The sequence below is a fragment of the Gymnodraco acuticeps genome, unplaced genomic scaffold (genome assembly GCF_902827175.1).
Source record: "Gymnodraco acuticeps unplaced genomic scaffold, fGymAcu1.1, whole genome shotgun sequence".
Classification (NCBI taxonomy): Eukaryota; Metazoa; Chordata; class Actinopteri; order Perciformes; family Bathydraconidae; genus Gymnodraco; species Gymnodraco acuticeps.
Genome location: NW_022990459.1, coordinates 998,891 through 1,012,419, shown reverse-complemented (window position 1 = coordinate 1,012,419; position 13,529 = coordinate 998,891). Strand labels below are relative to the sequence as shown.

Below are 13,529 nucleotides of genomic sequence, written 5' to 3'. Positions count from 1 at the left end.
TTTCGCCTGCCGTCTTTCTGCAGACTTGTCAAAGCATTAATTCATGGTTTTTACTAACTGGTATCAGTATGTTGTTAATTCGGCATCATTTTGAAACGTGTATTACAATTAAATCACGGTAAAATATGTTCATCTTGTTGTAGTTGTAGCCCCCTTGCCAGCGATTCTCTCTCTCGTTTAGCATACTCAGCCCGACTCAGCCTGGTTGTTCCTGGTCCTAGAACCACGATTGTATGGGGCCAGAAAAACTGTGAATTAGGACCCGCTAGCCGGTACTAGGCCAAGTGGAAACGCAACCAAAAACGGGCCCTGCACGGCTCGGCACTGTCTGTGTCATGGCGAATACAGTCGCTGGTTTATTTATGTCTGTAGGCCGTTGTTATGAGTGTGGAGTGAGCATATACAACGTTAGCTTAGCCTGGTCGACCCAATCTCCATTCAGAAAACAAGCATTCTAAAAGGTTTTTCGCCTGCCGTCTGTCTGCAGACTTGTCAAAGCATTAATTCATGGTTTTACTAACCGGTATCAGTATGTTGTTACGTCGGCATCATTTAGAAACGTGTATTACAATTTAATCACGGTAAAATATGTTCATTTTGTTGTAGTTGTAGCTCCCGAGCGCGTCTTGTTTGAATGATGCGAGTAAACACAGCTGGCAGCCGCGGTGAAACTCGAGCGACTAGAGCGAAGCGAATATTCGCATCGCGTCCGGTCTGAACGCAGCATTAAAGCGAGCTCCGCGCTGCACTGGAAACGCGTCATTACATCACCAGAAGTCCTAATTTAAGGGGTAATTTCTCCCAAAACATTTTTTTTTACTCACTATATCAACAGCCCCACCAAAAATATTTTCCACCAGCCGCCACTGAGGACACCTATTCAAAACTACCAGAAATTGATGGTGAAGGTGGGTTTGTGAACCTCTGCTGCACCTTCTCAATTCACTGAGGAAAGCTATAACAAAGCATTAGGATTTATTCAGGGCTGGGGGTTTAGTCTCCACATGAGAAGTTTTCTGGCTTTCTAAGCGCACGGATTAACACATCCAAGTTCACAATGGAGGAACTGCCAGACGACTTTCCCCCTCTGTCTCCCCACCAGCTGGTGGGTGTCGCTCGCAGGCTGAGGGGATTCTTTGAACCCTGAGCTCCATGCTCCTCGTTTGCTCTGAGCAAAGCAGCCAGGAGCTTGTTAACCGAGTCTGGGAAAGCTAATGGCAGACGAACAGAGAAGAAGACGCCCCCTGCCCACTGATCCAGCTGCATTGCCACAGGGGCCTAGCTGTCAAGTCGGCATCATCTATGATTTGTGAGGTAGATCAAAAAAAGGAGGTTAAAAAAGTGAAAGGGAGTCAGAATCTTTTGCAGATGTGTATCCAAATTTCTCAGCAGCAGGCAAGTATCTTTAAGGTCTTTGACGTTCCCTTCAGGCAGCACTTCCACTTCTTCCATATTCAAATCCACATTCATTTGTGTTCCAACTGTTTTGCCCATTTCTTTCTCCTCTCCCGCTTCCAGTTTTAATCTGCTTGTTGTACTCCACAAACTTCCTCTCTCCCTCCATTTTCTCTGTCTGTCCTTCTTCTTCTCTTCCTCTGTGTCGCATTGTGAAGCTAAAAGGAAGCTCCTCAACATGAATACCGCCACTTCGCACATCGACCTTCACCGATTTATCTGGGTTTCTGCGAATGAAAAAACAATCTCGCAGACGGCCGACGCCTCTCAAACTCAGACAGCATTTCAAATGAAAGGCTTGCTAGGTGAGATGTTCTTGCCAACGCTGTAAAGACACTTGATCATCGGCTCTCATCGTTTTTCTCTGAAGCCCATACAGCCCCGATAGTCCCTGTCTGCATTAAGATCAGTAATAAGGGCATTGAGCCAGGAAATAGAGGCCAAATAGATTAAATTAATCAAGCAATCAAAGAGAACCGAGTTGTTCAGGTGAAACACAAATCTAAACTTTCAGGAGATGTATTGTCTCTAACTAAACTCCAGACAGAGGAGCAGAAGTGTCAGCATATTTCACACATTTCATCATTATTGCTTTTGTGTTTACTTTGTTGTTTCGGTACCATTGCTACCATCTTTTTTTTGTATCATTTGAGACTATATATTTGATACTGATTGACTGCAATTGGCACTCTAGCCTTCCTAATCAATTACTCTCTCTCACAAGAAAGTAAAACACATTTCAAGTGCTCTAAATATTGAGTGTCTGCATAGCTAAGCCAGCTCAGCTCATTAGCTGTGTGTTTTAATGCCTGTTGATATGAAATTGTAATACAGATTTAAGAGCAGGAACTCAGAGTTTGGGGCAAAGAAGAGGAAAGTAGGAGGGAGTTTTAAAGCCGCTTAAATCCTGACTTCATGATTGCTTCCGGCTCTGCATAACCACCATATTTTCTTTGTAGGGTGAAATATCTTGACACATTTAAAAGAGGTTACTTCTTGATTTCTTACAAAGACAATAATCTTTTGTATTACAAGATTTCTGATTTTTTCATGTTGGCTACGCAAATGGGGCATTATCTTATTTAATAAGATTTGCTTACAGTAACAGAAAAGAAAAAAGCCAAGTTCAATGTTTCTTTTTTTTTTACTTTAAGAGTCAAGTGTTTTCAAAGAGGGAATTTTCTCCTTGTATCACTCTATAAATCATTAAATACTGTGAACAGTCATAAATATATATATTTTTTGCCATGTTGCCAAGATATAAATCAGGCTATAAATAATAAATGTAAAAACCTTCAAAGTATAGTCAGAGGAATACAACTGGAACGTGTATGTAAGTGCTTCTACATTTCTGGAGTATGAGAACTAAATATATTTTTGAAGAAAACTGCCTTTAAAGACACAGTATGTATTGCAAAATTCCAAACACTTAGCAAAATATGAAAAGGGGGAAAAAGTGAACTGACGTACAGATATACCTATCAAACAATTCCAGATAAATTGACTTACATAGAGGCGAAACATTTTTCTATTGCTAGTTTTATGAAATGAGGCATTATAATGCTCACTTTTGGTAAATTAAGTACAGATCTCAAGACACAAACATATATTTGTTTTTTTTCCACTTGTCTGAATGAAGACATGTATGGAAGCAGAGTAGAGCCCAAACTGTTAAAAAGGACCTGTGCATAAAAAACAGTTTTCACCTGTTTTCTCCTGAAGCATCTCACATTCTGATGAAAGTTGGAAAAGTTCTCAAGAAAATCAAAGTGTGATCCCCAATACATTGAAACTCAAACCAGGTGTTGATTGTGAGTTACCATACCTTGCATGATCATACTTGAGGCAGAGAGTTGGAGTAGGCAACAAAAGAGAATAAAGCCCTCATCATATCCTCCACCCTCCCACTCACTCAGTACTGTGATGTGGTGAAGAGGAGTGGACACAGCTGGACGTTGAACAACTGAAGGACGGAGAGGCGCTCTCATCTATTCTGCTCTCCACATCTCATCCTCACACATGAAATCAGAAAAGCCATGCCGCTTTGTTTCCTCTCTTAAAAGGCAAGGTGCAGATTACAAGTGCTGCTCAAGTGTCTCTTTTGTGTACCAGATGTTGCTTATTCCACTCACACTGCATCAGGAAATGTCTCGGTTCTGATTTTGTCCTTCCCCTGTGACACGGCTGTAATGTTTTCTAAGCAGCAGACAATGAAAAACCTGTACGCCTGAAATATTAAATAGTTGAGCGGAAGAAGGAAATACATGAAAAAACAACGAGCCTATTCAATTATGAACATCTTGTCATTTAAATTGATGAGCAGATACGATCTAAAAAGACCTCATAGAAGCAGTGAATTGTGATTGTGAATTTAGACAGATTAGACTGTACACTAAAAACGTTAATTACCGACAAAATGTGGCGATTAGTTTGATAAAGTGAGTTCCTATCATTGTATTAGTTTAGTGCTTTTTTATCCAGGTTGTGTAACATGATTTCAAGTGACGTCAATGTTTCTACCAAAAAAACTGTGCCTAACGCAGAATAAAGATCTGATAATCAGATAAATCAGGGTCAATATTTTCTGGAATGAAAGAAATATTCACAGCTCAAATCAAAGACTTGTCGTCACTGAAGACAGTTGAAAGAAGGATGAAGAGCTTGAAATCCTAGTCGATTCATATCGAAAGAGAAATGTTCAAGAAGTTGAATTCCAAGCACATCCTGTAATATGTCTCCCTTTTGATGCCAGTGTTGATTACAAGTTTGTCTGACATTGTGAGTCTGGTTACTTTTCCAACTAAAGAACTGAAAACAGACAGAAACTTTATATAAACCGAAATATTCTGAGTGCAGCCTGAATAAAATAATCAATTTAAGTTTGATAGAGAGTGTGTGACCTTGTTTTTACTGTCTATTGTGCATCTGCGTAGTTCATCTCACGTGTTACTCTGCCTGCCTGATCCTGACCCTCGCTTTGATGATTTTTAGTAAACATAAAGCTTCATCTTCCCTGCCTTTTTGTGACTCGGTGTCTAGGTTCAAGCCTGTCTTTTTTCGGAGCCGCTACTTTAGCAGAACTAGCTGGAGACACACTCGCTGAGTTCCTGAATACAGATATGCTGAAGTCCAGCTTCATGCTTGCTGGGATCTCTGCCCAATGGCATCAAATCTAAATTGGCAATAAAACTCGTAGCCCTAGTATGCCTCTCAACTAAACGCCTCGTCCTAATGAACTGGAAAGTCAGAAAGCCCAACTGCTTCAATTTAAACAGATGGCTGGAGGACTTTCTGAACCTCTTAAGTATGGAAGAAGCTGCCTCCTCCCTGTTATATTGGGTTAAGCCAGATAATATACTATGGGATACGATAAGGGCATTCCTGGATTCAAAACATCTTGGCTGCTCCGTTTCATAAAAAACAAATAATACAAATGACACAAATGGGCAGTGCTCTGACAACATGAAATGTGGTTATCCTGGTTTGGATAATCTGAACAAGACCAGTTTTTGTAAATCCAATTTCCAGATTTGGCATGCTAATTTTGAACTCACAACCTAAAATGGAAGCTTAGGGTCCTAGGTTTCTCAGTTTCAAATCCTCTTACTACAGTATATCACACGAAGGAAATGTTTCAAATAGTTGTATGATCTCATGAATCTATTTCCCTGGATCAATGTACGTTTGCCTGGATTAATATGTTGAATAAACCCACAGCTTTTAGACTATGTCATGTCACACTCCTAAATATGCCCTTAAATGTGCAGGTCACACAGTCTTCTTGACTTTTTGACATGTAATCCTCATTGCCAAATGCATCAAGAGCTGCCAGCCGGCAAATTGGTGCTGTTGGAACCAACACACGGGCATCGGTCACGAGGACGTCCCGCACAAACATACGTGGACGTATTCAAGAATGACGTAGGAGCACAAAGTACCAATGAACTGGCCAGATGTATGGAGAACCGGGATGACTGGAAGTGACGATGGAGGGCTCGTCTGAGGACGACCTAGAGAGAATCCTCCACAGTGTCTGACCAGATGTTCACCTTTGATTCATTCAGAGTGATAACAAGTCTAGTTTTTATTGAAATTAGAACTTGGCATTTTAATGTTTTGAATACGCAGTAAAGCATGACATCCCTGCAAACAAACTAAAGCTTAACTCTAATACTATGTAGTAAATGTTTCTGTGTGCGGTATATCATCAAAAACAACCTTAGGCAAAGCTTTAGCGCTGTGATACTCCGCCTTTTCAACAACATTGGCACTCTCATGTGTTCTTGCCTAATTAAACACACACTCTTAATGATGGCCATTAGCAAAGTTGATATACTTTGCTGATTTCATTCTGCTTTGGCCAAAAGAAAAGATGAGAATGATATCACTGGGCGATGTGATTAACAGATAATTCACCACCCATTGGTTACACTCATATTTTATGTTTTTATTATAAATCATAGATGTTGATGTAGAGATCTCCAAAGCAGCTCTTACCTTAGCTGTGGCCCGCGCCTGGTACTCTGGGCAGCCATTCACTGTGATGGTTTCATGCATGTACTGGTACACCTGAAATAAATGAAGAAAGAAAGGTGTTAAAGTTATGTTTCACATGGTTGGAAAGAGAAATCATTCCACTGCGTCGGAGCTCAAACACTTCATTTCCATAGTCTAATAATGGCGTTCCTTCACAGCTGGCTGTACTGACACGAGCGGCATTAACAGAATGACTGATGGGAAACACAAGGCATTCAGGCACGGAAATGCACTACTCAAAATAATTCTGCTTATATTTACCTTACATGTGCAAACAGTATGTAAATCTCATTATTTTGAACTCAAAGTGGCACCACGCAAATCAGGGTTTTGTACAATTTCACTTCAGCAATAGTGAAACTGTAGGCACAATCTGATCCCTGTCTTAACACACAGCACACTGGAGTCTCCAGGCAGTAATATACTACTTTTGGACCTGAGCTGGTGCCAAGACATGGGTAGTTGTATGTCCAGTTGGGTAAAAAGCAAGGTTTTCGGAGGCAGACAGAATCAATTCAAACAGCCGACCTTTGACAGCTAACAACTGAACTTGTTCAACGAATAAAAGAGCGAAGAAGATAGAGACGAATAAAGCTTTCTGTGGTAAATAGACTACCACTACTTTTCTGTTACAGCACATTAGAATGCTGTCTGTGTTGCAGTTTGAAATCTGAACTCTCCGCTGCTGAAACCAAAAAATGAACAATGCAATGGTAGGATGGAGATGAAAGTGATTGAGGGCATGGGGCCGATTGCAAACAGGTCCGCAGGAACGCACAATTTCAGCAGATACGAGTGCGAACACATTAGAATTTACGGCAGTTCCGGCTCATTTAGCAAATGAGCAATCAAAATCTAATCATGATAACATTCTCAGTGTGAAAACAGCTCAAGATTCTCCTCTGTGACACACTGTATGTCCTGGTGCAGAATTGTAATCATCTGTTTGCACTCACTACATGATGTCTCTCATCAAAGCGTCGAAACGAACAAGCCCGGTGGCTTTGACGTGCCGAACAACACAACAAAGGCCCCGCTTCCCTGAATCAAAAGGATATGCTTATAGGATACAAATCCTGATATATTTGTATGTAAGGTTCTCGGAGACTGGGAGAAAATATCCCTGAGCTTCTGTTGTCTTGTTTGCTCATGGATCTCAAAGACCATATGAAAGTGTGACTCCCCCTTTCAAGCTACAACACATTTTTGTAGATTTATAGTGCTGATACATTCACACACACTCTCACTCAGCTCCCAAATGATACCTTTTCCTGAGGACTTCTTACACCTTTGCACTTTTTGAGACTGAGCACAGCTTTAGAAATGCCATGAAAGGTTTTTCTTGCCTCAGTCTGCCTGCAGAGTGGCTTCCTTGTTCCCCAAGCTCTCTCCACTTTCTTTCCCACTACTGCAACTACTAATTACCTCTTCTTATTCTACCCGCAAATATCTCTCATTGGTCATCTATCTGTTAAGTGTTGCAGATAAACAGTCTTCTCTCTGTGGGTGCATCAGCGATTGATTTAAAAAGGTGTCTAAAAAATAGGTGCTTTTTCACCAGTGCATAACTTTGTACTTTTTTTCCTCATTTATTATAGAGAATATACGATATAGTTTGACATTGCAAAAGCATATTTAAACAAAAAAATAACCCCTCACGGTTGAATGCCTCCGCAAGTTGCATTTGTTACCCTGTCTTGTCTAAAATATCATCATTTTGTCATACTATTCTATTAGACATAGGTGTCAAATTGTCTTAATTAAGGTATTATTTATTTAGTTATGGCCAAATATCTTTAATGTGAGGTCACAGTGACCTTGACCTTTCACCAGCAAAATGTTATCAAAGTTGACATTAGAACACAACTCCCTCAAGGCAGTTTTTGGTGGAAGTAAGCAGAAGAATTCAAACCGGTTCATTAGTATGGACTATAGACTATTTTCATGTTGAAAAAATGGACATATTATTTGATCAAGTAGCTCATATGTTAGCATACATTATCCACAGTAATAATCCAGCCAGAATACACAGAGCAACATTAGCAATCACTTGGTGTCATATTACTGTCCAAAATGCATTCTCTTTCAACTTTGTTTCAGAGCTACAACAACTCCATTGGGTAAATTATTTTAATTCTTTAGCTGCTTTTATTAAAACTCAGCACAGATTACGGCTTCAACTGAAAACAAGAATGATCAGAGCAATCAGAAAACCAATTCTATGAGCTGAAAGATGCTAAATTGCATGGCAGAGATTAAATATACTGAGTTATTGCAGCTTTAAAATTCTCTTATTAATTAAATTATAAATAACTGATGTAAGAAAGTGTTTTAAAGGAGGCCAAATAAGATGCACATTTAATATTGCTCTACATTTTGAACCTGAATGCAGTGCCCTGAATAACAGAACAAATGGCTGTGTGCTTTTGAATGTCAGTCTGCTTGTTGTGGCTGTACTTTACTCTAAAGAGGCCAGTTGTCCTGCAGGCATCTTTTCAATTACCCTCCTGCCTCCTCCTTATGCCAGACGTCTTCACTGCCCATCCCTTAAAACACTGACCCCATCTCCTTCATGTTTGTTATTGCCTGGTTCACCACAGCAGATTATGGATAAACACACAAGCCTTCACCCAATATTCCGGACAGGATACCGGCACTGAGCGTCACTTAGGAGGATGGGAGGATGTCACAAAGACAGAGAATAGAGAGATGCTTGCGGGGCACACTGACGTGACAACGCTGCTGTAACTATGGCTTCCCTCTTCCTCTACTGAGTCACAGAGTCAGGGAGGAGGTAGGGGGAAGGGTAAAAGCGATCTTAGCTGGTTGTAAAAGGATAATAACCAGCACAGGACTTAACAATACACTTTCCCTCTCTGTGCTGCTAACCATGACACAGCGCAAGATATTGAACTTGATGTCATTTTCATCCTTTAACTTAATGTGACGTGGGAGGCATTTAACACCAATCCTCCACACTCGCTAGTTTCGTAATAAAAACACATTATGCTGATTAGAAAACTGTAATGAGAAAAATCAACTGCAGTGTTAAAACTGATGAAAGATGCTATTTCTATGGCCTGCGTTTTCAACTTCCTGTTTGTCAAGTCGCCCTCTCTAACTCCATGTACTACGAAATTCCCCCTCTCCATCATTTCCAGCTGGTTAGCCCTTCCAGTCATTTTGTCTTGTGTCCTTCCTTTCCCATTTGCAAGGCTGATTGACCCTGACAACTCATTCAGGCTGATGCAGTGAGACTTATACCGCCCCCCCACCTACCCTACTCATTGATGAACATGGCAGGGACAAAAAAAGACAACGCCTCATCAAACTCTTTGTCATTTAGCCCAACACTGCTGAACACACTCTTTTCCCCGCTGTTCATTCTTCACATTGACAGCCGGCCTGACATCCTCAACAAGGCTGATTAATGTCGGTAAATTCTATTGGCAGAGACAGGATCAGGTTTGGAGGTGGGGTTTTGACTATATTTTGAGGATTAGTATGTCCGTCTTGTCAGGCTGTGCCAACCATGTGTGTGAAGCAGGAAATGATATCACACAGTAGACAAAGCTCTGAGTTTGAAAGAAAGGTCATCTGTAATGAGGAAATGTCACAGAGGTGTGTGTGATTAGAATGTAGAAAACAGGAGGGTTGGCTTTCAGTTTAACCTATGTTTCATGGCTCTTTTAACTCCAGGGTAGTTAACACTGATGGATGACATCCAGGAAAGAAAATTGTGTGCAGTCAAAATGAATTAGAATATGATTATATAGCATTAGCTAAAATAACAAGGTTGGAGGAGGAGAAGGAAAACTGTTACCATAACAAATTGAACCATTGTTTTTGCTTATTTTTTGTTACATATAGCATATAGTACTTGGGATGCATATGTATTCTCTTCCAGGTGACAACTGGATTCATACTAGTGTAATCATATAATAAAAATCACTTTCAAAGCCTCAAAAAATGCTTGAGATTGTTAATCCAGCATAACGAACATTGTTTGTTGAAGTTACCTTATCATTTTGTGCAAATGTTTGTGTCACAAAGTAATGTATTTGTGTGCTGGTGTAAAGGTCCGACATCTAAGATACCAAATTAAAAAAAACAGGCAACGTTTATGTGAAAATTATCATCTGTTAAAGGTCCCATGTCATGGCCATTTCTACTGATCATAATTCCATTGTTGAGGTCTACTAGAATAGATTTATATTGTGCAATTTTCCAAACTCACATTGGTTTCTCATACAGCATCTCTGTATAGTATGTGTATTCACTCTCTGTCCTAAACGGCTTGTTTGAGAATGCTGCGCGGGGTCTGGTTGCCGTGTTGGCGGGACGTTGCGGGGCTCGCTGCTAGAGCGGACAGTGTGAGCTGGTTTGCTGGTGTTGTTTCCTGGTTGCTTCGTGGGGTCTGCGGGACGGCGGGACACGGCGAGGCGCGGCCCGAGCTCGGCTAGAGCACACACACACCCGCAGCCTGGCTGTGGGTCTGTGTGTGTGCTCGGACCGGGCCCGGGCCGGGCCTCGCCGTGTCCCGCTGTCTCAGGCTGAGTCCAGGCTAGGGCTGCACGATATCGGAAAAAACTGACATTGCGATTCCCCCCCCCCCCCCCCCCCCCCCCCCCGCGATATATATTGCGATACGAAAACATACAGGAATTGAAGAAAATACCGTTATTTGGTATTTTTTTAACTATATTTAACCGAATGAAGGATTTTAGTCACGGACGTCTGGATCTTAAGTTATCAGATCAACAAGCTGAGCTAGCTCGGTTAGCAGCGCAGAACTGCCCTGGAGAAACACATGAAACTACTTTATTCAGTGTTTTTACCTTTAATCACGGGATCCGTTTGCTTTGGAGATTTGATTGGTGGTTTGCTGTGCATGCAGAGCCTGCATGTCACTCACTCAAGTACCCCTGACATGAGAGCCTCGCAAGTTTTCCTTTTGTAGCAAGCAGCAAAATAATTGTAACATGACGTGTTTGAGTTAATTGGCCTACTTAATATCGCAAGTCCTAAAAACAAATGTTTTATTTAAATCTATTTATTTAAATCGCACGTCCACGCGAATGTGAATATCGCGCATGCGCATATCGCGATTATCGTCACGACACGATATATCGTGCAGCCCTAGTCCAGGCTGAGAAATCCGCGGAGCTGCAGCTGAGAAAAATAAGGCTGAGTGTGTGTGTGTGAGGAGCTTCGCGGATTGGTCCAAGAAAACAATGGAAAAAGAGAAATCTCCAACGAGGCGTTCTGGGGCAGACACATCTTTTCTGTGTTAGAGTTGTACTCGCTACAGGGTGTACTATGAGGGTTTGTGACTCTGCAGACCGTTTACATGCATAAAAAGCTACATAACACACAAGGGGACGGGTAATAACCGGAAAAGCATGACATGGGACCTTTAAGTAAAATGTATGAGGGTAATTGCTCCTCTGTCACAAACACATTCACATAGACTCATGCATATTAGGCCATTTAAACCATCCTGTTACTGCCTTCTGTAATTGTTTCTGGTAATACCCAGCTGTTGAGAACTGGGAGATTCCACCACAACAACTCCTTTAATGCTCTGCGTAATAACAATAATAATCCACAGTTTTTACAATGACCAGCATTTACAACCTGTCCCCCAGCTGGTTTAACACCGCGGAGAGAAGCTGTTTATCGCCTCTCTCAAACCTGTAATCGACTGTAAACCAGAGTCGACCTCTCTGCAGCTCACTTATCCCGGAGCATCTCTGATGGTTGCCCTGGTGACTGTGTTTAGCCAGCTCTTTGAGGGTGAAGTGGTCTGCATCTTTGCCTCTCTGACAAGGGCCTCTGCTACTGCTGCTGAAGGCTTTTTCAAAGGTTTTTGAGAATCATCTCACTCACTGGCTGGCACTGAGATCGCTCTGCTGGTTTCCAGACGGGCAGTTGGAGTCAGGATGTGCCAGCTTCCCTAGAGAGGGCCGAGAAGAGTTGCACCCTGAGAGAGAGAAGAAGACTCTCTGCCTTCCTGGAACTTCGCATGATGCCTGGGTTTTTGCATTTTGCTCTGCCAGAGGTCAGTTCTCATAATTAGTATAATTAATTGTTGCCAACATTTGCAATATTGCAACAAGGCACCAACTGTAAACAAAGCTTATCATGAGTTTCTATCAGCTGGAAGAAATATAGAATTATAAATGTGTGTGTGATGTGTTAAAAAGCACATAGAACACAGTGTCTTGTTTTAATAATGCAAATCTGGGGACGTCTGGACAAGTTGACTCTACTCTGAAATGCATTTGATGTAGATTATTATCTTCCCTTATTATGTGTCTGTTTTTATAATATCTGACTTGTTTACCTACCAAGTTTAGACTGATAAGTTAAATATTTTGGGATAATTTAGTAGTTAGGGTTGGTTTGGATCTTTGAATATGTGATTAGTGTATAAGGTGTGTTTTAGCTTGTAAGGTTTCTGCACAACACATGAACTCTCTCAAATTCTAGATGTGTTAGTAATATAAATTGTTCTTTCTGTTTAGTGTCTGGGCCCCCTATATGCTACAGATAGTTTTTGTATTTATCATTTCACTTATCTCCATGTCTTGTGATGCAAACTGTTGTATCTTTAAACTGTTTGTGAATAAATGAATATATTAGCAACAGAGATATTGCAACCAAATGAAAGCCCCTCCACTATTATAACACGGCCACCATGCTCTGTATTTTAACAGAGAACATAGTGGCCTAAAGGTAATGTAAAAACACAAAGGCCCTCTCTAGAGCCAGTGTTTGTCTCTTTGAAACATGAAACATATTAACACAGGAATCGCTCCCTATAAAGGGATTATTCTCAGCTAACAAAAACAGGAAGACTTTTAGCTTCAGTTGATTGATGCTTATTCCAATACAAATATTCATTATGAATATTACATTCCATTTCTGACAATATAGCCCCCTAAATCTTACAGGCCCCTTCAAAGCAAAACACGACAATATTCTTGTCAAATCTGCTTTCATTCCAGGACAAATTGTTGACTTTGGTTACAATTAACTTGCAACAAAAGGACGTACCATATCAAGAACGACTGCAAAGTCTTAAAATCCCGAGTATGTATTATAGAAGGGCGAGGGGAGATATGATCGAAGTTTTCAAATATCTCCACAACATCTACAAAACATCATGCCCACTACAACGGGATTATAACACCATAACTTGTGGACACTGCCTCAAGTTGAAGAAACAGTACTCAAGACTGGCTATCCGCCGCAACTTTTTCAGCCTGCGTGTGGTTGACTTGTGGAATGATCTGCCAGAAAACGTTGTCACATCCAAGACGGTTAACTGTCTCAAATCCCGCCTCGACCACTACTGGTCAAACATCACCTTCACTTTGGACTATGTGACTGTTGCCAGCATCCATAGTAAATAAAGAATCGGTGATCTACTCATTTATTTATGAGCGACTAAAAGGCCTTAGGCCTATTACAGCCGTATCTTATTGATTGATTGATTGAACATGGATGCCATCGTGACCGTCATCCATTTTGCT

The 13,529-nt window shown here is 41.0% G+C and overlaps 1 protein-coding gene across 2 annotated transcripts in view; it reads right to left on the bottom strand.

Moving 5' to 3' along the window:
* lin7a (lin-7 homolog A (C. elegans)) overlaps positions 1-13,529 on the bottom strand; it is a 37,654-nt gene that overhangs the window by 7,013 nt on the left and 17,112 nt on the right. For both annotated transcript variants that reach the window (XM_034225962.1, XM_034225961.1), the window contains exon 3: positions 5,953-6,024. In XM_034225962.1, the coding sequence (XP_034081853.1) occupies positions 5,953-6,024 (72 nt within the window). The remainder of the gene's footprint in view (positions 1-5,952; positions 6,025-13,529) is intronic.